The following is a 27,592-nucleotide window of genomic DNA, read 5'->3' as shown; positions in this document are numbered from 1 at the left end:
GGCTACTCAGTCTGTGTATGTGTGTGTGTATGTATGTGTGTGTGTGTGTGTATGTGTGTGTATGTGTATGTGTGTGTGTGTGTGTGTGTATGAAAGTGAGAAAAAGGAATAACTGGTCATTACAAGAAAGAGGAAGCCGGGCGTGGTGGCACACGCTTGTAATCCCAGCATTTGGGAGGCTGAGACAGGAGGATTGCGTTTCGCGGACAGCCTCAGCTATTTAGTGAGACCCTCTGCAACTCAGTGAGACCCTGTTTCAAGATAAAGAATAAAACATTGGGCAGGGGGTGTAGCTAGGAGGTCAAATGCCTCTCGGTTCCAGCCCCAGACCCGCAAAAAAAAAAAAAAAAAGAAAAGAAAAAGAAAAAGAAAGAAAGAAAGAAAGAATAGCAGGTGGAGATACACCTCTAGTCTTTTCTAATCTTTTGAGGTTGGCGGCAGCATGGAGCCCAGCCGTGTTCTCTCACAGCACGGTCCTGGGTGCGGTGGATGGACTTATGGATGCTGGCACTGTGTGGTCCTCATGTGTATTTCGTGGTTACTACCCCTTTTAGAAAAGTGAAACTCAGTGATCACTGAGTCCTTCACAGTTGGACAAGATGGTGAGTTTGGACAATCTAGCTGGACTGAAACTCCCTCACCAGCTTCTAAGGACCAGGCTGGCCACTGCTGTGGGCTTTCCTGCGTTGTGGCCCTTTAGCTCTTATCCTTGCTCCATTTCTCGAGGCCATGTGTCACTTACCCTTCATCTCCTTTTGCCCTGGTTCCAGGAAGCCATCGGGAAGCCCCACTCTGGCTTATCTGCCCCTCCTGGGGGCTCCTGACCTTCCTGCATCTCCCCTAACACAGTACTTGCAGCCTCCACTATGCTGCTGGCTGGTTTCACTCTCTGCCTGACTGAGGACCTGGCCCCGAATCCCAGCAGGAGCATGAAGCCTAGCACACACCAGCCACTCGCCAAATATTTCTAGGGCTTATGAATAAAATGGTTGTGAAAGATAAAATAGGGCAGAATTACAAATAGCAAGTTACTGTTGTGAAAAGAGCTGGAAGCGGAAGTTCTATTCACACCAAGAATCTTTAATTCAGTGAAACTGGCGAACCTTTTTAACCTTTTGTGGGTTCTTCAAACGTCGACATTTTCTGATATCCATTTCTGTTGTGTTCACACAGCCTGGCTGAGAGAAAGAAAATCACATAAATACTAAGTGAATGTCTCTCTTCCAGTGGAGCCCACGTAACACCATCAGAACCCGCTTTACTGTTCCCATTACAGGGACTGCACAATGTCTTTCATTTAGACATAACCTCCAGGAGTTCCCACAGGCAGTACAAAAGCTGACCTATAGTAAGGATGCTGTGTAGAGGGTGGAATGCACAGCGCTAAGCACAGACTTGATATTTAAGTGGCAAGGTTGCTTCAGCCACAGTCTTTTTTTATTTCATATACCTGCCTACCTGAAGGTCTGGCTGCTATTTTTTCTATTTAATCCATTTTTAGGAAAGTTGAAAGAGTCTATTATTCATTTTTATTCTGTTCCATTTCATGAGGGAAAGGCAAGAATTCGTTTATCACAATGAAATTAGTGTTGTCAGACATCATTGATTACAAACTTTGTATTTTGTGAATTTACCTACTTGCTAACCTTCATTTGTAACCTCCAAGTCAGTATTCTCTACAATAATAACAATAATATTCATTCATTAATAATAATTATTATCACTATTATTGTAGTACTTGGAATTGAACCCAGCGTTTGACCTCTGAGCTACACCCCCAGCCCTTTTTATCTTTTGTTTTGAAACAGAGTCTTGTTAGGTTGTTGAAGAGTCCCGCTAAGTTGCTGAGGCTGGTCTCAAACCTGTAATCCCCCTGGTCTCAGCCTCTCAAATACTGGCTTTACAGGCATGCGTCACCATGCCTGGCTGGTATTCTGAATTATTTAATGGCCATTTGTGGGTGAACATAGGGCACCAAAAAGTTTGAGTTGCCCGGTGTGCCTGTTACCAGTCAAAACGGGACAAGGTGACATTCTGCCTTCCTGTTTCCGGCTTCTCGCTGCCAGCCAGGGTGGTTCTGTGGAGTGCCATGCTTTATGCATTTTTGTGCCTTTTCTGGGTAATTTTGCTATTTATGATGGTCCCCGAGCAGTTCTGAAATGCTGGCTAGTGTCTCTCAGCACAAAAATCTGTGATGTGTCACAAGGGGAAGAGTGTGGGAGGTAAGCTTCATTCTGGCAGGAGTTGCGGTGTTGTTGGCTGTGGGTTCAATGTCAACGGAACAAAAGTTTGTGTTAAACAAAGTGTCTTTATGCAGAAGCATGCATTAAACAAAGTTGACAGAAATATACCCAGAAGTAGAAATTGTTAATTTGGGGGAATGTAAACTTCTGGGGCCCCAAATTCCCCTGGTGAAATTTTCATTGCTCCTCTGTTTCCATTTCCATATTTTCATGCATGGATAATTTTTAAAAGGTGGGAGCTGACATACATCCTGAAGTCTACTGAGAGTATATCAATGAATGGCAAAACCAATTTCACAAAGCTTAACAATTTTATTAAGAAGGAGATCCCTGTTCTCATTCACTAAAGACAGTCTTTTTGTTGCAGAGAAGGAAACAGGAAACTTAACCCCAACCCTAGAGAATGAAGTAGAGCTTTCTCACCACTGGCCTATGGACATCCCAAAAGGCCCGTTCTTGACTATCCAAAATTTTCCTTTCTGTTTTGTCCTTTTTTCGATCAATCCTGAAAGAGAGGAAACAAGAGGTGTTTGCATTGTCTTTCCCTCTAACCCTAGCCCCAGCTCCTGCTCCTATTTCTAGGCGCTAAGCTGCACACAAGCTATTGGCATCTGTGTGGTCCCTGCCTTCTGTAGGCACACAATTCCCTTCAGGAGCCCTCAATCCCCCCGCACACAGTAGCACTTGTTTTAGGTGAGCTTGTAGATGGCCATAAAGGTATAATGAACATGGTGAGCCTGAAGGAGGAACAAGAATGGAGCTGTCCAGTTGAAGTCTTCAGGTCTGGATTTTTAAGAACTGAGTTACCCACCAGTGCCCCTTCTTTTAAAAGGAATACTGTGTGTACCAATTTATGGGAAGAAATATTAATGCCACATTGCCCGTGTTCCATCTCAAAACTTACAAGCTCACTTTAGATTCAGTCAGTATAAATGTGTTTAAAATGCGGCAATTCATGTTTTAAAAGTCACTGAAGGCAGAGTAACAGCCCCAGCATGTGAGAGGGTACAAAAATCACACATCAGCATCCTCAGGGGCCACTAATCGCAAGAGAGAGATTACAGGCAGCAATGACAGATTCTTTATGCTTCCTCTGCAGCCCAGATAAGATAAGACTTTTTTTTTTTTTTTTGGTGGTGGTACTGAGGATGGAACCCAGGGGCATTCTACCTCCAAGCTACACCCTCAGCCCTGTTTTCTTAGTCTTTTTAAAATTTTTTTTAGTGGTACTGGGCATGGAACCCAGGGGCTTTCTACCTCCGGGCTATACTCCCAGATCTATTTTATATTTTATTTGAAAACAGGGTCTCACTAAGTTGCTGAGAGCCTCACTAAGTAGCTGAGGCTGGCTTCGAACCTACACGATCCTCCTGTCTTAGCCTCCCAAGCGTGGGGATTACAAGTGTGCGCCACCATGCCTGGCTGAGACTTTTTCTTTTTTTTTTTTTTTTAAAAAAATGCATGTATTACTTCAGATCATCTAAGTAAACAGCGACAATTAATTGCCATGTAACTTCTGGTTCTCAGCTCTCTTGGGGACACTTAAGTTTAATGGTCTGAAATAAACCCAGAACCACCCTATGATTTTTGTGATAATTACTGCGTACTTAAATGGCCCACAAATGTCATGCAATCATAGAGCTGATCTAAAAAGTTAATGGAGAAATAACCTACATGTACAAAGTGACCATTTCCCCTCCCTTTATTCCACATGATGCTGCTTGACTCTGGGAGCGCAAACCTCTGCTCCTCTTGGTTTCCCAGTGGCTTTTGAGCACATGGGTACATTTCTTTATCAGTCCTTCCAAATCCCAGCCTCCTTTCTACTTGTTATTCTGCCTTCTATTCCCCAGTTGCCTCCTGCTGCGGCTCAGCACACAGTTGCTAGTGCCCACCTCCCTTGGGGGCTGCTGAGGGCACTGGTAATCATCAGCAATGGCTGGCATCAGGGGCAGGAGAAAGGCAGAGACTGCAGAGGGAGGGGGACAGCAATGACAGCCAGCAGAGCCCTGGACCCGATGACCTTGGATCATTTCCATCTGTGACCAAAGCTCTGACCTATCCTCACCCTTGCAGCCCGACTCAGTTCTAGGTGATGTACAGCCCACCCTTAGAGTGTGCCTGGGCTCCTCTGAGGTCCTGCAGGGGCTGCTCACATGCAAGTGGTACCCAGTGAAAAGGCACTCTATTCTCCCAGCTCAGCATCCCTTTCCCATCCCTCTCTGTCCCACTTTTCCTATGAATGCTGCTGGCTAAACCAGACACCATCATTGAAAAGAGTAAAGGAGGATCCTGACCAGGGCAGTTCCATGTCTCAGAATTAAGTGGACCAGGTGATAACCATGTTTAGGGGCTGTAGGACATTTATTCTCCACTCCTTATATTTCCCTAGAGAGGAAGGAATTTTTACTATTTATTTATAAACTCTTCCAACTTTTTCCCTCTTTTTATTTTTTTACTTTTTGGGAGGAAGAATGACTTAACTAATTGGCAGATTTGGAGGAAGAAATTAAGAAAACTCAGGCTAGTCCTTCTGTATCTCTGTTTGGGTCCACCTATCTTTAGAATATCTACTCTGCATGAAGCAAACATATATTGGTCTGCTCTGCCCTGGTGGAGGAGGTCTACAGATCCCCACTTCTGTTCAGGAAGTACACATTTAATTTAGATATGAGGACACAAATCCAAAGCCATCCTCTATAATCTGGCTTTTATTTTTTTTAATTTTTTTAAATTTGGAAACAGGGTCTCACTAGGTTTGTTGAGAGCTTCACTAAGTAGCTGAGGCTGGCTTCGAACCCGTGCGATCCTCCTGTCTCAGCCTCCCAAGCGCGGGGATTACAAGTGTGCGCCACCATGCCCGGCTCATAATCTGGCTTTTAATTAATAAACTTTAAATGTCTGACTTCTGTGCCTTATTTTTTTAAATGCTTTTTTTTTAAGCTTCTCTCTGGTAGGAAAGAAGTGGAGAGGGGTTATTTGTTCTTCCTAAAACATTAACATGTTTTCCTATAAGGACTAAATCTCTAGCCCTACAGATAAACTGGGCCCTGTGTTTTATAATTATTCAGCGGAGGGAATAATTAAAAATCTTGAACACATATTATTATTGCTAGTTTTCTTTTGTTCTGGGTTTTGACCCGAGGGCATTCTAAGCCCTCAGCCCTTTTTTATTTTTTATTTTGGAACAGAGTCTTGAAAAGTTGTTGAGAGTCTTGCTAAGTTGCTGAGGCTGGCCTTGAACCTGTGATTCTCCTGTCTCAGCCTTCTAAGTACCAGGATTACAGATGTGTGCTACCATGCCCAGGTAGGTATACCTTCTTACAAGCAGGGTTCTACATTTGGGAGGACCCCCTGCTTGCGAATGAAGCACATGATTTTGAAACTACTTTATAGTTCTATTGGTTCCAAAGATGCAAATTACCCATCCTGACCTCCCTTTCTACTCAGTTTCTCTCATAAAATATTAGAGAGACTCATGATAGCTGGAAATCTCACTCTGACAATCCCACCCTCACACCATCTCCAAATCCCAGAGTCATTTTCTCTCTGAACAGGCCTCTGGCCAGTTCACCTACTTTACTTGTGCTTCTGCTTGCATAAAGATGAATTCCCACTTCCTTGCAAAGGCCCTCTGGAGTCTGGCTAAGTTTTCCTAGTGAGGAATAAAAATCAACAAGAAGGTATTAATCATCATAAGTTAATACAGAGACACCTAATACTTATTACAAAGCAGCCATCGATTTTGGTTACTCCCAACAAAATAGCAGGAACCCCACATTAAAGCCAATGGACGTAGACCCAATTTGAATTTGCAACAAACCCTGCTGTTCAGAGCTGAGCTATTAATATTAATTTGCATATCTACTGAGTTTGAAGTCTCTATGGTTTACCTGGTACCATTCTTCTCGTGTGTTTTACAGGAACACAACCCACGCAGCTCTTGTACTGAAGGCTACGTAAAATAACGTTTGTGGTTATTGGGGAAGAAAAAGTGGGGTGTTTTCTACCTTTTGAGTGTCTCCAAGAGGGAAACCATGGATGGATCTCTCAAGGATGTGTCTTTCAGCAGGGAGCTGAGAAGGTCACAGCAGAGGAAAGCCTAGAGGACTTGATGTTAGTGCTTTTGAAACTCAGGATTCAAAAGTGGACCAAAGGGAATGGCTATGGTTGTGATGTGCAAGAAAGTATAACCCCCACACAAACAAGCAAAAGTCACAGAGGACTGCCTTTAGAAGAAAGAGAAGTATTTCTCTTAGTCTACAGACTTAGCTAGTGGAACATTTGGACTTTGGGAGGGGAGTTTGACAGGCCCCCTAATGATCCTCCTAATTCTGATAAATGCAAGGCCAGATCCCACATCATGCTATGTATTTTCATAGTGCTTATGCCAACACTAATTGATTACCCTCATTAGTGGATTATTAATATAAAAGGAGCTTCAATTGAAGAGTACCGCACACGAACTCACAGCTATTACCAAAGCTTGGTGCAAGTACTTCTAAAACACTGTCCTTTTGACTTTCCACTGTTCAAAGGAAGCCAAGCTAGTGATGACTAAATGTCACTCAGTCAGGAAGTACTTATATGAACGATGACAAAGTCATACCATGGAATACTAGACAGCCATTAAGAACAATAACATAGATTGGTATGACTGACATGGAGAGATTTCTCAGATACTACAGTATATGGCTGGGGAGGGAAGCAACTAAACAGAGTAATGTTTTTAGTATTATCTTATTTGCTTTTGCAAAGCAAAAGTATATGTTTAGAAAAAACTTGGAGGGAGAATCAGTTTACTTTTTCTCCTTTCTTTGCTGCTTCAAGTTCTGTTCTCTACGAAGAGAATATGTAACCAGAAAAATTTAATAAAATTACTGTATTTAGAAAAAAATGTTTTTTGTTTGTATTTTGTCTGTTTTGTGCCAAATTTCAACCTGAAAAAGCATCTTTTTGGGGGAGGTACTGGGGGTTGAACTCATGGACACTCTATCACTAAGCTATATATATATATATATATATATATATATATATATATATATATACACACACACACACACAAGATCTTACTAAGTTGCAGAGGGCCTATGTTGTTGAGACTGGTCTTGAACCTGCAATCCTCCTGCCTCAGTCTCCCAAGTATGGGCTTGTAGGCATGCATCGCTGCACCTGGCTCTGAAAAGACATCTTAGTGCCGTATCTTTACAGATACCAGAACAGAATACTATGGGACAAGAGAAGAGAAAATTTAATGAAAAGCAACAGGAATTGATTCAGTCTGACTCTTGTGTGGGGTTTTTTTTTCTAAAACATGGAAAATATGAGGGATAGAAACAGGATGGAGGGGCCACATGCCTTTGCAGTCTGGGTCTTCCCTAAACATTGAGCTAGTGAAGTGATATTAAATCTCTTTTCCTTGATTACATCAAGCATAAAACAGGTCTTTGGAGAGAAGAGTGATGTGATTTCTGGGTCACTGAGAAAGAAAAGGGGCAGGACTGGGCTCCCAGGTTGCCCAGAGCCACACAACCACCATGCAGGGCTTTCTTGGGAAGATCAGACATAATGTTCTACCATATAATATGATCTGCAAACTTCAGCTATGTCACAAGTGGTTGGAAAACCTCCTGCACTGCATCTTCTGGGGCTCCTTCCTCCCATTCATGGTGGGATCAGAGAGGGAGGGGGCTATGCCCACGTCCTGCTCCCCAATAGCATGCACATGTGTTTGTCTTTGGGTGATGGGTAGGGGACCCATGATCTAGGAGAATGGCAGGCTTGGGCATAGGGAATCCAGAGGGGCAAGGCCCGGCAAAAGGTGGCCTCCAGTTTCTTAGGGGGACTGAGGCAGTGAAAGTGAGGGGGTATTTGGAAGATGTGTGGGTCTGAAGATGCTCTTGGTGCCAGAGTTTTCAAGGAAGGATTCTCCTTTGCCCTCAGCTTCTGGCCTTTTAATCTTCCTTAGATCTGTAGCACCTCTGACAGAGGGTGGGCGGGGAGAAGGAAGACAAGGTGTCCTGGGAAGCTTAGCCACTTCCTCCTGATTCTCTATGACACACACAACATTGAGTTTGGGAGAAAGATTGGGCAACCAAAAGTTAAAAATGTATTTTAAATATGATCTCTGAGGTCTCTTTTGTTACCCAGTTTCTCAGATAAAGGAGTAGAGACCCCAATGGAGCAAGGGAGGTGGGGGAGATAGAGACATAATGAAGGTAACAGTTAAGTAATACTATGGAAGTATATAAAATTATCAATATAATCTCAAAGATATGTAAGGGAGAAGAGATAGGAGGAGGGTGGGATCCAGATGGAAACATATCAAGTATTATATGTTCCTCTCACTCTATCCCTCATTATGGTGTATAATTACAATGCACCAATATTGTAATATTAAAAAAATCTCCGAGTCTTTAAGTTCTCTGTGCTTTGGTTTCTGGGCTCTGACAAATGGAACCAGATAAGAGCCCGGTGGTGGGCCCTCTCATTCTTGCAAAGAATCACATCGTATGAAGGAAGAGGAGGAAAGGAAATATATCTCGTGACATACATCTCCTGTTTTCTGGACTGAATTCTATCCTTTGACTTTGCCTCTGTGACCAAGCACAGGGCTGTGGGTATAAAAGTTTTAATTCGAATTTTAAAGATAATAATCTTTAATCTCTCTTCCCCTTCCTTTCGGAAGAGTTATGTGAATTTTAAAACACATACAGGTTCCTAGAACTGCCACCAGAGTCAGGATACAGAGAAGTTCCATCAGTTTCCCCAAATCCTGTATGGTAACATTCTACCCCCGCCACAGCCAACGGTTTGTTTACCCCCATGATAGTTTTGTCTTTGTAGGGATGTCATGTGAATGGAACGACTGGCTTGAGACTGGCCCCGTCATTCAAGTTAATGTCTTCAAAGCTCATCCAAGTGGTTGTGTGTATCACCAGTTCATTCCTTTTTCCTGTAGAAGAGTATGGATGTACCATACTAGTTTAGTCATTCACTTTTTACAGTGCATTTGGGTTGTCTTCAGCTTTTGGTTGCCACATATAAGGCTGGTATGAACATTTGTGTATAGGTTTTTGTGTGGATGTAAGTTCTGCTTTCTCTCAGGTATTGTGCAGCAGTGGGATTACTTGGTTATGTTTATAAGAAGTGGCCAAACTATATTCCAGAGCAGCTGGCCCATTTTGCCTTCACACAAGGATGCAGGGGAGTTCCAGCAGCCCTACCTGCTCACCATCCCTTGGTAGTACCAATACATTTTGTTGAACCATTCTAACAGTGTGGAGTGGTATCTTATCATAGATCCAATCTGTTTTTCCCTGGCTAATACTATTGAATATTTCTTTGCAATCTTTGGCCAAATATCTGTTCCAGATCTTTGTCTATTTTCAGGTTGAGTGTTTTTTTTTTTTTAAGATTTAAAGAAGTTTATTAGAAAGATAGAAATACAGAGGATAGGTACAGCTCCATGCCAGACTGGCATGGAGGGGTGACTCGAATGAATACATCCAGGTTGAGTGTTTTTATCATTGAGTTTTGAGAATTACTTATGTAAAGATGCGATTTTGTTGAGATGTTGAGAGGAGCTGAGAATGATGGAGAGAAACTATAAGAGATTTCCCTTCCATGGTCAGGAAGGGACTGGAGGGGAAAGAAAGGAAAATACAAATTTAGAGACAGAGCTGCGGAGATGACTTTACTCTCTTCTCGCACCCAGCCTAGGAAATGACCATACTTACTGCTTCGTAATCTGCCAATTCCAGCCTGGCTTTATTCTGCATCGTCCTCTTACAGAGATAGATGGCTGAGGGAGGAAGAGACATTACAACATGTATAAAAGCTGAAAAACAGTGGGATCATAAACCTATCTGCCCACCAGTCCACTCAGCCAGCCAGCCCTTCCTCTGTCCTGTGAAGAATGCATTTTCTGAGTGGAAGTCATGACACCTGACCTCTAGACTCTTTCTGTAGGTCGGGACCAGGTGAGGACCCCATCTGCCCTCCCTGGGAATTCCGGCTTCCTCTTCACTCTGATATACTCCAGAGATCCTCCATTCAGTGTGAGATTTCACAAGCACCATGTTACCCTGGTGACTAAAAGCTTGACACTGAATTCTCCGTATCTTCAGAAGAAATATCCATATCCTTAGGGTGACAAATATGGCTTTTTATGATCTGGTCTTTGTCTCGTTGACCTCTCCTCCTTTCTCACGCAGGAGCCACGAGGCCAACAAATGTCCAGCTCTACGCCTCTGCATGTGTGTCTTTTATATGAAACATCTCACCTGTTTCCTCTTTACCACTCTTTGGTGACCTCCCACTAATTTCAGAAGACCCTGGTCCGTGTTTTAGATGGCGTTGACACCTCCCTGACCATACAACTTAACTTCATTACACTGAATCCCAGAGCCCCTGCTCCAGGCTGGGGGTTGATCAGGAACAGAGGCTATTGTCTTAGTCAGCTCCAAACCTGCCCCAGGGGGACTGCACCTGTCCTGCTAGGTGGGAGAAAAGAGTAATGGAAAAGGAGAACAACTGAGGGCCCCGGGCTCAGGCTCAGGAGGAGTTGTAGGCCCTCAGTCCCCAGGGCATTCTTTCCCAGACTTGGCCTTCATCCCCTCCTCTCTCTATCTCTGCTTCTTCAAGGTCTTCCTTCTGCTCCAGTGCCAGGTGGAGTCATCCAGGGAAAACAGTAGACGAATGGTAAGAATAAGGAACAGAACAACCAAGAGGGAAGGTCACAGAGGCCCTGTGGCTAGCTACAACAAGCACACTGGGGTATCTGTAGTCAGCTCCTCAGTGGATTAACTAATGCCTTCCATTTGCTCTGAAATATTTACTGATGGCTGCCTGTGATCCCGGGGAACCCTGCAGCTAGCAGCCTACTCCCTGGTAGGTCCATACTTCCGATTCCTATAGTCTAACTATGTGCTCCCAGGGGCCAGGAATGGTTGTTCCCAAATCTGCTTATGTCATATGCTCTTGTCATTTATGTAATGTAAGGTCACTAAATATTATTTCTATACACGGTCCAGGAGCTTTGGTTCAACTTAACAATTTTTCAACTTTACAAGGATGTGAAAGACATATACATGTGGTAGCAACCACACTTTAAATTTCAACTTTGGATCTTTTCCTGAGCGAGTGATATGTGGCGTGCTACTCTCTGGGGATCCTAGGCTGCAACAACAAGCTGCAGTTTCCAGTTGGCCACACGCTCCAGAGGGAAAACAGCCCACGCTCTACAGCGCGTTGCACTGCTAAGCTAGAATGCCTGGTATGTCAGATGTATTGAATGCATTTTTTTCTTTTTTGGTGGTACTGGGGTTCTGAGAAACTCTTCTATCTCCGGGCTACACTTCCAGACCTATTTTTATATTTTTATTTGGAAACAGGGTCTCTTAAGCCAGCGCGGCTGGCTTCGAACCTGTGCGATCCTCCTGTCTCCACCTCCCAAGCGTGGGGATTACAAGCGTGTGCCACCACGCCCGGCGTATTGAATGCATTTTTGACTTGTGATATCTTTGACTTATGTTGGGTTTATCAGGACACAGCTCTGGCATAAGTAGAGGGGCATCTCTACCAGTGAAATTTAAGTTAGAAAAAAAAAAAGCCAGCATTGTTGTTTCTATGAAGACTAGGTAGAATGGTTGGGAACAATATAATAAAAACGAGTAGGCTAAGACAATTGCTGGCAAATCTGGCGAGACAGCTAGAAAAATACAATTCTAGGAGAAGCCAATATTCAGGTGGCTTCAAAAGTATCTTGAAATTATTGATGCACTTTAACAATACCCAAACTGGATGGTATCTTATAAACATAGTTTAAGAAAAAAACCCAAATCCTTGGGATCCAAAGTGAAAGAGAAATCCTTGGTCCTATCTCAAAGACTGTCACATGGGCATCCTTTCATATATTGTACATTCCCATGAAGTCATGAAGTACTTAAAGGCTGAAGTACTTTAGGTATCTTATTTTTGCAGAATGGGAGTATCATTTTTAAAAATGATTGGCTATTTATCAACTTTTCCAATGAACCAAGGAGCTATAGTTCTGTATTATGTCTGAGAAAGGAGTGTCTGCTCTATTACCAAGTACCTTTTGCCTCTTGGACCACAAGCAGCCTGTGAAATTGGGAGTGACCTCGAGCAGGATGCTTGGCACGTCACCTGCCCTACCGGCCCTGGTCTCAGTGCCTGTGAGCAGCGTAGGTCAGTGGAGGTGGCGGTTGCTTTGACAAAGCTGCCGTGTCAGATGGCAATTTCTACTGTATTCTATTGACATTTCTACTGCATTCTATTGGCATTTTTTATTGGAGAACTCAGAAAAGGCTAACCCAGATTTGGAGTATGGGTTTCTCTGAGGGAAATGGAATTTCCAAGCCATCTGAATCAAAATGGTAACCACGGTCCCAATAAGCAGGTATCTAGGGGACTTGTCTGAAGCTCAGATGTTGCTCCTTTTGGAGAAGCCCTGTCCCCTCATCCTCGTGCCTGGCACCCCATCCTCACCTGTTTCACTTGGGTGAACCCACTCCTGCCTCAAGCTCACTGTGTCATCATGGCATAACTACAAGGTGCTTACAAAGTTTATAAAGGGCTCAGATTCATGAACTATATGGGCAGTTACATTTTTTAAATGTTGAGTTTATTTTATTTCTTTTTTCTTTTCCTTTTTTTGGTACTTGGTATTGAACTCGGGGGCATTCTACCTCTGAACCACACCTCCCATTCCCTTTTTCATTTTTTTAAATTTTGAAACAGGGTCTCACTGAGTTGTTGAGCATCTTGCTAATTACTAAGGCTGTCCTCAAACCTGTGATCCTCCTATCTCAGCCTCCCAAGTACTGGAATTATAGGTACCACTGCACCTGGATACACTTATTATTTTCAATATACTTAAAAAAAACAGATCTGCTTCTAAACTTTCCATCTTTACTAGTGACTTTCCTTTATCCCTCAGCCTTCTAGAGGAATAGTTTCTCTTTGTATTTTCTCCATCCTCTAATTACTTTTAGAACAACATAATTTGAGCACTGGAAGTAATCCTGGCAACCATCAAGGACAGACCCCTTGTTTCTGGATGGGGAAACACGAGGGTGGAGAAGTGACATGGTTCACCATATGCTGGTCAGTGATCCAGCTGGGAGAAGGATTGAGGTCAAGTTCAGACTTTCTGCTGTGACATCCTCTGACCCATTTTCTCATTAATGTATCCGTTCATCCACTTGTTAAACATGTACTGAGAGTCTCCTATGTGCCGGGCACCGTTTGGGGTGCCGAGAAGTCACCGTGACATCACTGCTTCTACTGAGCTCGGGGAAGGTCGGGCTCAGTTCTAGACATCTCAAGTGTCCCCTTACACAATGTTCATGATAACTCTATAAGGTGGTCTTAATTATTCCCCCAATTTACACCTGAGGGAATGTCTTCAAGTTATTCCTCATTCTTTGAGACCCTCAAGGGCTCCCCACACTGCTGAACCAATCCTTGACTACAAGCCCTTTTAAAAAACCTGCTCCTCCCAACCTATTCAGCCTATTTATGATTCCTTATCAACACAGAGCTTTGGAATACTCAGACTAGGTCTTCCCTATTCCCTTTGTGGCCACATGCGGCCTCTCTTGGCCTGGTCAAATCTGTAGCATAGAAATCAATAAAGCAAGTGACCAGTGAGTGTTTATTGAAGGAATAAATATTTCTGGTTCCTCATTAAGTGAAATCATATCTATTCTGAATTCTCAGCTTCCACTTTACATCCTTTCTGATGAGAGGACCATCACAGTGGTAGCAACTGGGCACCACCCCGGGAGCAATGCCAATGGCTACTACCAGAGGAATGACAGCATCCACCACTGACACCGTAGCAACTCCTCCTCACCGTGAGCCATGCTCCAAACTTTACGAGTGTACTAACTTAATACTAACAAAACAACACCAGGAGTCGTCCTCTGACTTTCATATGAGATTTCTGAGACACAGAATGGTCAAAGAACTTGTCAAGGTCACACAGGCCATGGAGCTGGTTGAGCCTGAGGCCCACAGTGCTGTATTCTCTCTTGGTAAATACTTCTTACTAAACTGCTTTGGAAATATTGTTGAGGATTTTTGCATCAGGCACCTTGACTTTCTGATTTGCTAATACGCTGAGACATAGGAATTCCAAACACTTTTGCTTTCAGGAGAGCCTGACATAAGCGATCAATTTCCATCCCTGATTTCTATGCTGAAATCTGCAGAGAAAAGGAACTAATAAGGGCCTATTGTACCTGGTGTAAGTTGGCGTGGATATATTTTAGTATTACCTGGGCCCAGCTTATCTCGTCCCACTGGGCTCCCACCCCCTCTACTGCTGGGAGAAATATTGGATTTCACATTCACAAGGCACACGCTGCTGTTTGGATCTCAGCTGTAATCATTCAAATTCCGAGCGGGGCTGCCCTGAGCAGTCTTTCAGCCTCAGAAGCACTTGCTTTATGAATGGCCAAATGCAGCTTCTGCTCTGAGCCGGCAGCTTCTCCGGACCCACCGCTCATCTCATTTAGGGCACAGTGGTTTCTGGGACCCACAGTGGGGCCTGTGGACAGTGAGCAGACACCCCTCCCTGGCCCTTATCAGGCAACGACTCGCCCGCCTCCCATCCTGAGGGCGCTCCTGATGGCTGGTCTCCCCTCCCGCAAATGTGTGCTCCAGAGTCTGTGGCTGAGCACCACAGGGCCACAAGCCTCCTCCGGCTCTGCACGGCTGCATCTGCTCTGCTGTTGCAAACAATTCTGCAGAGGATCAAGGCTCCCACTGAGCCAGGGAGGGCCCTGGCTAGATTGCCACAGTGGCCTTCGGGATGCCCAGCAGAGAGCAGGTGCGGCGGCAGCTTCAGGCATGGTGTGCATGCGACCGTGGAAGGGCATGGGCACTGGGGCCACTCGGGTCTGATGCCACTAGGGAGTGTCTGTGGATCGTCTTCAGCAAAGAGCCGGAGCAATCAGCAAGTATGGACAGCATCAGCAGGGGCTGCACACAGGGGTGGGCTGGACCCGTTCTCATGGGCTGAACATCAACTGGTAGTTCAGAGTAATGTGATGTGTGAGGACGTGGCCTTCCTGGGTCCCAGGGTCTTTATCTTAAGCATAAGGGCAGTGTTATTTCTTCAAAGAATTGGTACACAGAAATATTAAAGTCTCCACTGAGAACATGTGGCAAAGGTCTGAGAGGCCCCTGCCAAGGTAGACTCAACTCACTGCTTTCCAGCTTCTACCTTCGCCCTCTTTCTACTCCCCTAGTTCAAGGTGACATAGTTACACCCCTCTCGGTCTGTCTTCCTTTTCCCCTAACTTCCAACTATCAAAAATAGCAATTAGTTCTTAGTACACTGTACCAAGTCTGTGAGAACAGAAAAGGGCCAGGGGCAGGTTGCTCCTTGATTTAACCCTTCCCGAAGCCCTGCCACTGGGAGGAGCAATCACAAGCCACTGTCACAGAGTGTTGCCGTAGGATTCTATTCTCCATGGCTCCACAGAGCGATCATATTGACCACCCTTGATAAAACTTTCCTTCCCTTGGCCTCTTCCCTTCCATCACTACGTGGAAAAGGGAGCTTCTTACATGTCCATGATATCAGAAAAGGCCAAGTGGGGTAAAGACCCTCCCACCCTTGCATTTGTCTTCTGCACTCCCAGGAGTGAGGGGGAGTGTGTGCTGTGGCCCCTCTTCTTACCGTAGTCCGTGTTCTCAGGTTCCCAGCAGTTGGAAGGCCAGAAGTAAGGAGCCTGAAGAGGAGCACAGGTGTCAGACCCCAGAGCTTGCCACCCTCACTCCCCTGCGCCCAGTGAGCCCCCTCTCTGTGACCCACTCTCTCCCCATCTCTTTCCGGTGGACACCATGCCCAGATGCTGCAGTGGCCCATTCTTGAACACAGCCAACATTTTCATTGAGGTGTTGAGAAATGACATCTATGGTAAGCAGAATAGAAGCAAAAATGGGAAGCTTTGCTTATGGAGAGAACCCCCACCAAAAAACCCTTACCCTGAAACAAGAGAAGTCTGACTGTCAACATCAGGTGGCAGGCGGGGCTCCTTCTTCCCTTTAACCTAAGAACTCTGCTCATAAACCCTTTGGTTCAGACCTTGGCACAATCCCTTCTGCTCTGCCTCAATTTCTGCTGGGACAGGGTCTAGGAGAAGCGGTATAAATGGGTGGAGAGCATAATTAAATGGTAAACAGAAGCCTCGCTCTTACACAAGGGAGTAGACAGGCTAAGGACTGTGCCATTCCACCCTGAGGCTCAAATCAAACCAGCCTCCTAGATTTCCCTAGAGGAAAATCCACATTGATTCTCTGAGTACCCCACCTTTTCCATCTTCAAAATGGGCGGTATTTATCCCTGTAAAGCTTGTTCTTCAGAATAAATGTGGAAATAATGCAAGTTTCTCCTGAGGTCTGGATGTTTGTGTCCTCCCTGAATTGATGTATATTGAAATCCTAGTTCCCATGGTGATGGTTCCAGGAGGTGGGACCTTTAGGAGGGGAGAGGTCATGAGGTGAAACACTTCTAAGTAGGACTAGTGCCTCATAAAAGACATCTTAAAGAGACACCTTGTCCCCTTTACCATAGGAGGATGCAACTCTGGTTTCGTCTATGAAACAAAAGAATAGGCCCTTATCTGACAAAGAACCTGCTGGAGCCTTGAGCTTGAACTTCCTAGCCTTAAAGACTGTGATGAACAGATTTCTGGTGTTTGCAAAATACCTGGCTTATGAAATTCTGCTATAGGAGCCCAAAGGTGTTTAGATATCCTCTCAAATAGTAGGCGCTCAATAAAGACCTTCTGGGTCAACCAATGGCCCAGATACAAATTCTCTTGACATTCCCAGTGCTGGTGAGGGTGAAGGTGTTCCCCTTAAAGACCCTTAGTTTTCTAGATAGTTACAGTCTGAGGTCTGATGACCAGAAATGGTTCTTCAGGAGGAGGAGCCAGCAGGCCTACCTGGAAACGATAAAAGGTTCCGTCATCCTTCATGGTGAGAACATGGTCTGAGATAGGAAAGATGTAGCCCTGGGCCGCTATAAGGCTTCCCAAGTGTATTGCTTCAACTGCAGAGAGAAAAGGAATTAGGAGGCAGGTTATTTAGCTGGATCATGGGCTGGGGGGAGCAGAAAGGTGACCAGGAGTAAACTGTCATCACCCCCAGGTGCTGTTGATGTCAGCAGGTAGGAAGGGCCACCTTGAGTCTGGGGCTCCTCTGGATCCCAGCTCTGAGAAATTGAGGATGCTAAACCTCCTACCCCCAAGACCTTCCAGAAGTAACCAGGCCTAGACTCATGGTTCAGAGGATGAGCTTTGGCATAGATAAACTTGTATTTAATTAAGTGAGATATTTCACATAAAGTGCTGAGCAGTGTCTGGTACAAATACTCAATTGGTGCTGGCAGCCCTGATTCATGGTTTCAGTTTCATCATACTCAGCTGTGAGGAAGCAGCCTCGCTGCCCACAAAGAGTCTGGGCCTGTACCGTATCCCCCAGTGTGGCGCCCCAACTGAGGAGAGAAGGGTGCTTCCCCTTCTCTATGGACGTAGGAGAAACATCCACTTCCCTAGAAAATTGGAAGTACCACAGTGGGACACAGGAAGGCCAAACTGAAAGAGATACTTATATTTTTTCCCCCTGATCAACTTGTTGCTTTATTACTTTCACACTGGCCATAAATGGATTCATACTGATAGTGAATAATTTATATTCTATACTGAGCACAGCTAAAGAAAAACAACCCCTAAATGCTCCTACCTGACATAAGATTTATCCACAATTCTCAAAGTCCTTTCATTGTTAAAAACTAATTTTTGGACATGAAAATTATTGACATGTTCTGGGGCTCTAGCAATTCATAATCTCTGAGTTTTCAAAAGTGATTTGTTTCGGATTTACTTGCAAACTTTTCAAGAGGCTGAAAATAATCCAAATGTTTTGCTTATTCAGAATCACCTGTTCTCTTCTGGAATGAGGGTGTACTTCTAACTGATGAGATCAGAATAAATAGGGTGTTATTTCACAGCTTGCTTTTTATATTCTGTACAGTTGTCCCTTGGCATCTGTGAGTGATTGGTGCCAGGATCCCTGAGGATACCAAGCTCTGTGGATGCTCAAGTTCTTATATAAGATGGTGCAGTATTTGCATATAATCTATGCACATCTGTCTGTATGCTTTAAATCATCTCTAGATTACTTATCATGCCCAATGCCATGGGAATGCAATGCAAGTAGTTGTTCTCCTGTGCTAACAAGAAAGAGTCTGTACAGGTTTAGTACAGACAATTATTTTTTCCTGAATATTTTCAGTCCACGTTTGGTTGGCTCCATGCCTACAAACCCACAGAAGTAGAGCGCCAATTGGATGCTTGAAGAATCATGGGTCTGGCAAGAAGGAAGTTTCTTAATCTGCAGCTGTTCCTTCCCCAGGGACAGAGGAACCAGATCCAGTATGAAGGAGACTTTCATGTCACTAATATCAAAGAGTTTTAGCTTCATTCCTTGAGCAAAAATGTTTCTATTTATAAGTTTTGCAAATGGAAAAAAAGAAAGGAAGGACAGATGTTGGATATACCTGGCCTTCCTGGGCCTTGCTTGGCCACCTGTGTCCTTATATTCCCAGCTGCCAAACTCTTCCCAGCTCCTCCTAGTCAGGTAATTCTCAAGCCGGTCCCTACATCCTGCCATCCTCCCAAAGGCATCAGAGCATTTAGACCTTCATAGATATGACCTTCATCAATTGGGACTTTTCATAGAAGCTTTTTATGCCAGGTGCAGAGAATTCTTACCTATTAATGGCCTGACTAGGGTTCTAATAATAACAATAGTAATAATAATAAATGTCAGAGATGCAATGATTATTATGGAAGGGTTAACAAACCAGTCCTCTTAAATAAGACTACCATGAGGAACCAGGTTCCTTATAATAAAATGAATCATTGATTTCAAGTAAATATACCTAAACTGATGAAGCTTATCTAGTCCAAGTTTCCCAAGGGGACAATCACAAGTCCAGATTTCATAAGGGAAACCAGAGGGTAGGTGATTTGGGCTCTATCCCTGTAAAGGATTTGCATTTGCTGTTATTTTCCCCTGTGAACTAAGAACTGGACTATAATTAGAATTTTTTGCTCATCACGAGTGGCCACTTTTCTGGCACTCAGGTTTCCAGCACCTATATTTAATCAAACTGTTTGTAAGTTATATTGTTTTATAGTTGACAGTCAATGAAGAATGTCAGGTTAACATACAAGAATACTGAGCTGATATAGTGATCCCAGCAAGAAATCACATCTGAAGGCCAGACACCTAGGGTGGGCACTTGAAAAAAAATCCTCAGAACACATGGTGGTTGGGGGATCACTTACAATGGGGCAAATAGGTCTAACCACCCTTAATGTCCATCAAAAACATCAGAGTGGATCTTTACAAATGTGACTTTTGAGTATCAAGACTATTCTCTTATGCAAGACAAAAGAGTATATGGTAAGTTCAGAAAAATATTAACTAGGGTAGCCTAGATGATTAGCTTTACTTATCTACATGTTTTCCATTTATCTGGAGCCCTCCCCCTACTTTCTAATTATGCTTTGAAGATAAATTTTTGTGCTTATTTTCTGGTAGGAGGACAGTTTTGGAAGCTGTCTTGTTGGCTGGGGTTTTGTTGATGTTTTTCTGGTAGGGTTTTCCTAATTGAAATGCGCAATTAGAGTTGAAAAAAACACATCATTCCTTCACTTTTCTCACAGACACAGAAAACAGAAGGAGTCTTAGCAAATAATTAAACATCTTAATTGTGGATCAGGCAATCTAATTTTAAGAGCTGGCTCTCAAGGCTGTTCAGTGACAGTGCTACAACTTATCTTTAATTGCCGTGGCTAACAAGAATCCGTCTCATTTCACACGCTATTGTATTGAGCTCTTTGGAATTCTCAAGATTTGCTCATTTCCTCAAAGGTTGACTTAAATTTAAAGATAGATAGTCAGTGGAGGAAACAAATTAATTTTATTTGTAAATAGAGTGATTTCACACCTTGGAATTCACATATTGATAAGCCTGGTCCTCAGGACAGTAGGAGAACCCAGTTTGCAAGTTGGTTAGGATGTGTATTGATACCAGGGGTCAAAGATCAAGTACCTGGGTCCTCAATGGAGAGGTTCTTCATAAGCCACTGCACAATGTCAGTACCTGAAATGACAAAGTAGTTTCAACTGAAGACCTCACGGGTTATTAGCCATGTGGCAGAAGAAACATGTGTCCCCTAAGCGAATCCCAATTCAAATCAGCACGAAGCATGAGAGGTGCACTATTCTGACACATTTTTATCCTTAACCATTTTTATCCATTGGAACATTTTCATAGTTATATTATTTTTTAAAATTCCCTTCTGATGACTCCGGTTATATCCACATTTCTAGGAAGAAATTATAGGGGACTTCCTGGGAATAAAGATTTCAATGACTTCTTAAAGACAGGAGAGGTAACTCTATCGAACAAGGAAGACTTGTTAGCTCCTTACCTTTGATGACAAGGGCTGATCAACACTGGTGACCTGAGAGGTTCTGGCAATATTTATCTCTTATGGCATGAGCCCATCCTGAACCAATGTACCCCTGTGTCTGGGGTGAAAACTATGTGTTCAACAATGCTTTTCTTCTACCACTGGGCCTCAGCTAAATCATATTTCCAGATTCCCCTGAAGTTGGATGTGGACCAAGTTTCACCAATGGAATGTAAATAAAAATAACATGCCACTTTTATACCTGGACCATAAAACTCCTAGGTAGTACTCCAAATCTCCACACCCTTTCCTCCCCTTCCCCAGCCACTGGATGGAGAGTACTCTGAGATCCTGATAGAGGGCAGAGCCACGATACAGAAGGAGCCATGGTTCTAACAGTGAAAATCAATACCCATTTTAGGCTCTCATTTGGTAATCCCCTGAAATTTGCTCATTTATTATGACAGTTAGTGTTATCTTAATTACTATAAAATCTTGAAGCAGCCGGGACTTTTAAGGCTTATCTACTCCAGCCCTAGCCAATTCATGATCCCCTTCATAGTGCCCTGGATAATGGATGCCATAACCTGCATTTAGAAAAACTTGGTACCTGGAAACTCATAAATTTCTCACTAGCCAGCTTGTTCCAGCTAAATGGGCCTTGACTTTTCTGAATGGAGAGTTGTTCCTCTCTTACTTTCTCTCTTTGGCCTTAGTTTTGCTCTCTGGTGAGAGAAAAAACAAACTTAAACCCAGACCCAATCACTCTGTGAGAACAGTCACTCAGGTATGTGGACAGTCCCTCCCATAGACATCCAGTGTTTTACTCCAGGTGAAACCTGCCTGGATCCTGCAGTGATTATCTTGCATGATATGACCCAGAGCCTCTCACCCTTATGGTCCTGGTCCCCTAAATGGGTTGCCTTTTGTTTGCCTCCCTCCAGGATTGTGGCACTTATAACCCATGTCTGAAGAGCAGCACAGCTCACAGAGCAGGGGAAGAACCCAATATTTTGACAGGTCCTGAATGTCTGATGAGTGTAACTTCTGAAGCTGAGCATTAACCCCTCTGGCCTGCCCATTGTGTAATATGTCGGGAACTGCACACAGGCAAACTAATCGGTTTAACAGAAATAATCACTGCTTTTTAAAAAAAATTATTTTTATTGGTGCATTGTAATCATACATCACATTGGAATACAAGACTAGAGAGGATATACAAGCACACATCATCCACTTAGCCCTCATCCAGTTCCCATCCCATTCCCTCCCCCTCCCTCGATCCCATGCTTGTTTGGTGATTAACTTTGATACATATGTTTATGTACCTCCTGCTTTTTAAAGAGGCTCCATCCTCCCCTATTCCATACCCTCTGATTGGTCACCTTAATTGCTTCACTATAGGGCCCTTTCTATAGCTCGACCACTTCCTGTTGCCCGTTTTCTCCTAGTTATTGCTGATTAGGGGAAGCATCTGGTTTTAATTTTCTGTGATATTTCTCTGTGCATGCTGCATTGCAAATACCGATCCCACTCTTGATGGCCCCAGTTGTGGCCTGGCTACCAGGTGGACTGATCAGACCTCGCTGGCTCAAGCAGCGGCCTTGCCTCATGGGAGGCCCCGGTTCTGGCCTCGCTGGCCCCGACACTGGCCTAACCCCTCAGCTGGCTCCGATCCCGGCCTCGGAGGCCCCAGCACCGGCCTTGCCTCACGGCAGGCTCTGATACCGGCCTCGCTTGCCCCAGCACCGGCTTAACCCCTCGGCAGGCTCCGATCCCGGCCTCAGAGGCCTCAATAGCGGCCTTGCCTCACGGAAGGCTCCGATGCTGGCCAGTGGCCCCGGCACTGGTCTAACCGCTCAGCAGGCTCTGATCCTGGCCTCGGAGGCCCCAGCACCAACCTAACCCCTCGGTAGGCTCCGATCCCAGCATTTGAGGCCTCATTAACGGCCTTGCCTCACGGAAGGCTTTGATGCTGGCTGTTGGCCCCGGCACCGGCCTAACCCCTCGGCAGGCTCTGATCCCAGTCTCGGAGGCCCCAGCACCAGCCTTGCCTCACGGCTGGCTCCGATGCCGGTCCTTGGCCCTGGCACCGGCCTAACCCCTTGGCAGGCTCTGATCCTGGCCTCGGCGGCCCCAGCACCGGCCTTGCCCCACAGCTGGCTCCGATGCCGGCCATTGGCCCTGGTACTGGCCTAACCCCTCAGCAGGCTCTGATCCTGGCCTCGGAGGCCCCAGCACCAGCCTTGCCTCACGGCAGGCTCCGATCCCAGCTTTGCTGTGTCCGTCGCTGGCCTCACCCCTTGTCAGGCTCTAATCCAAGCACCCTCTTTGCCCAACTATTTGTCCCACGTTCTTGAGGGTGTGTGGTGGTAGCATTCTGCCTCTGGGGTCATTACGTCAAAGGTTCCAGGTGTAATGCATCAGATCTCTGCCTCCCCTGAGTACTGGCCACTGCCATTGCCAGTGCCTCCACCATTTCAAATCTTTCCCAAGCTCTTTTTCCACTCTGAATGTTGTCCAGTCTTCCTAAGCATGCACGACGGTAGCATTCAATCTCTGGTGTAATTTCTCCAAAAAATAAAAAATAAAAAATAAAGTTGGTAGGCTCTGATTTCTGCTTCTCCTGAATACAAGTCTCTACCGCCAACGCGGAGACCACTTTCAGCACCGCCTTTCTCTTTGGTCTCCGCTAAAGTCTCTCTCCTTACAGGTGATGTCCAAGATTCTGAACAATGTAGAGAAGAAGCAGTCCTCCTTATCGGGGAATTTTTCCAATAATTCCAGTTCATTTGGATAAGTTTTGTCTGCATCTCCAGTATCCTGGCATCCGCCACCTCCTTGACCCCTCTCCAATATTTTCCTTTTTCCTTTTTCTTTTCCTTTTTTACAGGGTCCTTCCAGGTGGAAGGGGTTCACCTAGGGGTGCCCCACCAACATCTGCCCACCCGCCCAGGGTCGGGGCCAGGGGCCCGGACCACAGGGTCCTTCCGGGTGGAGAGGGGGTCGCCTAGGGTTGCCCCGCCAGTGCCTGCCCACCCGCCCAGGGTCGGGGCCAAGGGCCCGGACCACAGGGTTCTTCCGGGTGGAAAGGGGGTCGCCTAGGGGTGCCCCGCCAGCGCCTGTCCACCCGCCCAGGGTTGGGGCCAGGGGCCCGGACCACAGGGTCCTTCCGGGTCTAATCACTGCTTTTCTAAAGAGATGCAGAACTGAATAGCATTTTGTGGCTAGTGATTAGGATAGATATAAGCCAGGCATGATGGTGCACATCTGTAATCCCAGTACTTGGAAGGCTGAGACGGAAGGATCATAGCCTCATTAATTTAGTGAGACCCTGATTCCAAATAAAAACTAAAAATAGCACTGGGGTGTAGCTCAGACGTAGAATGCCCCTAGGTTCAATCCCTAGTACCACCACAAAAATAAAATAAAATAAAATAAAAAATAAAAAAAAGAATTATAATCCAGTCCTTAGGAGTCTGAGGAGGATCACATATTTATGGTCAGTGTGTGATAACTTAGTGAGATGCTATTTTAAAGTAAAAAATAAAGAAATTAAAAAGGCCTGGGAGTATAGCTCAGAGGTAGCACACCCCTGGGTTTAATCCCTAGAAACCTTTACACGCACACAAAGGTCAGATGTTCATCATCTGGCCAGGAACTCAAAGTCTTCACCCACTGCAAGAAGGTGGCCACCAGTCTGTGAACACTCATCATCTGCCTCTATAAGCTGCTCCTAACTCAGCTTCCTGGCAAGGTAGATTTGGACAAGGGTCCCCCAGCTTCTCTGTCAGCTGGCTTCCCAAATAAAGTCTCCTTCCTGGCCTTAACGCCTGGTCTCTCAACCTAGTTGGCCTGTTGGGTGGCAAGCAGACAGACTTTGGGCCTGTAACCATTTGTCACCTAAAGATCTCACTTGACAGTGAACAGACTGTTGAAGGGTGCTTTGTCACCTCAGGACAGACTGTTTGATAGAAAACAGGCTGGAAGGGGTGACATTTCCAGATGTCTGAGTTCTGCCATGGGTCTAGGCCTTGGTGCAGGGGGAGGGCCTGCCGTGGCTTTCCTGGGCTGGGCTCCCAGCTGGTCCCCTGGAGGTCCAGCAGAGGAGTTGAATGAGCATTGCCCTCATTCCAGAGACAAAATTTCTCCAAAGTTTGACTGGTGGTCAGAAGAAACATTGCTGGCTTTCCAGCAACTGTGCACAGCGGGGCTGTGGAGGCTTCATCCTGCTCCTCTGGGACTCCCCTAGGTTCAGCCCCCATCTACACGGCCTTATGACGACATCCCTGCATAAGCCAGACTTCTAAGCTGCTCCCCACTCTCGCTTCTGAGTGGCTATGGGCTGAACCTTGGGTCAAGACCACTCCTATTCATTCACATTCTTTGACACAAAGTGTGTGTGTGTGTGTGTGTGTGTGTGTGTGTGTGTGTGTGTGTGTTCATTTCCTCCAAATTGCACAAGTTCAACATTTGTCCGAGGAAATGAAGAACAAAGCAGAAATCAAACAAGGACTGTAATCCCAAGCCGGGGTTGGGGGAGAGACTCTAACCTGTTTTTTCCTCAAAAGAAAAATAGTTCTTTTTGTGGGTTGCCTAGAAACTGCGAGGTTTCCAGCATCCCTCCAGCGCTCCCTGGGGCCAGCAGATTATCTTTCTGCTGAGCTTGCCCGAACCATTATTTATCACCTGCCAAGATTGATTACTCACCCTGGGACAATGACAGCCCTTCCTTTCCCCTGTTAATTACTGTCATCATTAATATCCATGTCACTAATTAGAATTCATTCACATTGAAACTCCTTCCTTGGTATCATATCCGCTCCCCCTCTGCCCTAACCCCGGCCTCCGGCACCATTGTCTGGGTGTCTACCCGCTTTCCGAGTTATACGCTTGGTCTCTGGCCTAATGGTTCTCCCCAGTCCACCAGGCTCCAGTCTGCTTTCACAGAGCTACAGGATCACATTTAAGCACTTTTTTTTTTTTGGTAGAGAAGGGAAAGTCACAAAATCCTATTTCCTCCCTTGCAAGTGGGGACCACAGAATTAGACTTATTGTCCCTGGTGTAGCCACCATGACAGGCACTGTCTCATCTGAGGACTGGGTGACTCATTAGGGCCAGGCACGAGCCGAGCTACTTTTCAGGACTGTCCAGGGCCATTCAGCCTGCAGGGACATCCATCCCACTGCCATTCTTGTGTGCTGTGGGCACTGTCTGGTGGACAATGCCTAGGGACAGGTGGACATTCTCCCTCTTACAGGTATGGAGTATTTTGGGCTTCTATTGACCTGGTCCAGAGGGGTGGCCAACCTCTAGACTTGTGGCAGGAGGTGAGCCAGTGTGCGTTTAGCCCCAGGAACAAGTAAGAGAGGTAAACCTGTTATGATGTTATGCGTGTTCAAAGACTTAAAATGACCACATCATAAAATTAGGTAAGAAGAGTTCAAATAACCAGTAGGAGAAAGCATTTTTCCTTTTCTTTTTGCTCTTCCCTTTCTTCTACATTTCCACAACCTCACCCCACACCAACCGCCAATCATACTTTGCTTCTTGTTCTAAAAGGAATTTGAAGCGGATTTTTTTTGTTCAATCTAAAATTAATTGTTGACTTTTGTTAGGACAGTTGGATTTTTGGATCTTATCTTAGACTGCCTTGATGAGCTCTTAACGACAATATAACACCATAATGATGGGTTACATCATATAGCATATAGAAGAACCATCCTTTATTCCCAGTGATCCTAAAACACATATCTGAAAGTTATATTTTAGAGGCTAATTTAGTAACATATTCCAGGGATATCCATGAACTACCGTAGAGAACACCCAAACCACCTCTCTACTTACTGCACCTGCATTTTTATTAGTATACTTAAGTATATATTTATTATACACAGTTATGCATTGTGTTTTTGTATGTGTTCTATGTATGTATTTCAGTCCAATTGCTTATAAATAATCATGTTTACTAAATGGCTATAAACAACCTAAAAATCCTCTAACAGGGAACTGAAAAATTATGGCTCATTCATGCAATAAATATTTCTTGAACATCTATTATATTGAGTGGAAATATATTAAAAACATTATATACTGTAAAATTATATTTTTATAACAGAAAAATATGTATATTCTACTAATTATGTAATTATAGCTATATACAGAAACAGAAGAATAAAAGCTCTGGAAGTATATTTAAATTATTAAACCTTAGGTATTTTAGGTCAGGGGAGACATCAAATGATGGAAAATTTCAGCTTTTTTTCATTTCTGTGTTATTTGAAGTTCATAGAACATTCATGTAATATGTCTGCTAAGAAAAATACTTTTCATTTTAAAGAGTAGAGAGGGAAAGACTGACCTCTGCAAGCAAAGTGGAGAGAGTGTGGGGACTTTGACTGGCCTCGCTACGCAGGCCTAGGATGTTTTGTGCTTTCTGGGAAAAAGTCAGAGAATAATGAGGCAGATCCTCCACGCTGTGTTGTTCCTAAGGGGTGAGCAGAGGGAGGCTCCATCATGATGCAGGATCATGGGCCTTGAGCTGGCCCCTTTCTCTGGCTATCTGCTGTCCCAGTAGACTCCTGTAGACTAATGGGGCTATTCACCCAACCTTAGACCATGACTGACAACCTGCAACCATTCCTCGTGACTGTTAACTTACTTACTCGGATAGAGTAAGACTCAGTGATTTCCTCCTGGTGAGTTTCTACATATTGACTCTAGACCAATAAAAACAATCTGGCAAGGTCTTCTGATACTTAAGGAGGTTGTGTTTATGGTTTAGGGGAGAACCTTATTATAAAATTCTGGGTTTTAGCCAG

The 27,592-nt window shown here is 44.7% G+C and overlaps 1 protein-coding gene across 1 annotated transcript in view; it reads right to left on the bottom strand.

Moving 5' to 3' along the window:
- Nucleotides 1–27,592, bottom strand: part of RGS6 (regulator of G protein signaling 6) — a gene marked incomplete at both ends in the record, with an annotated part of 626,537 nt that overhangs the window by 79,674 nt on the left and 519,271 nt on the right. The window contains 7 exons of the mRNA XM_080707173.1: nucleotides 1,104–1,178; nucleotides 2,667–2,748; nucleotides 5,822–5,898; nucleotides 9,983–10,047; nucleotides 15,958–16,009; nucleotides 17,228–17,334; nucleotides 20,407–20,457. Coding sequence (XP_080563299.1) covers nucleotides 1,104–1,178; nucleotides 2,667–2,748; nucleotides 5,822–5,898; nucleotides 9,983–10,047; nucleotides 15,958–16,009; nucleotides 17,228–17,334; nucleotides 20,407–20,457 — 509 coding nt within the window. The remainder of the gene's footprint in view (nucleotides 1–1,103; nucleotides 1,179–2,666; nucleotides 2,749–5,821; nucleotides 5,899–9,982; nucleotides 10,048–15,957; nucleotides 16,010–17,227; nucleotides 17,335–20,406; nucleotides 20,458–27,592) is intronic.

Source organism: Muscardinus avellanarius, assembly GCF_963383645.1.
Source record: "Muscardinus avellanarius genome assembly, chromosome: 12".
NCBI lineage: Eukaryota > Metazoa > Chordata > Mammalia > Rodentia > Gliridae > Muscardinus > Muscardinus avellanarius.
The sequence above is the reverse complement of the archived record's forward strand: the minus strand, read 5'-3'. Positions and strand labels throughout refer to the sequence as shown.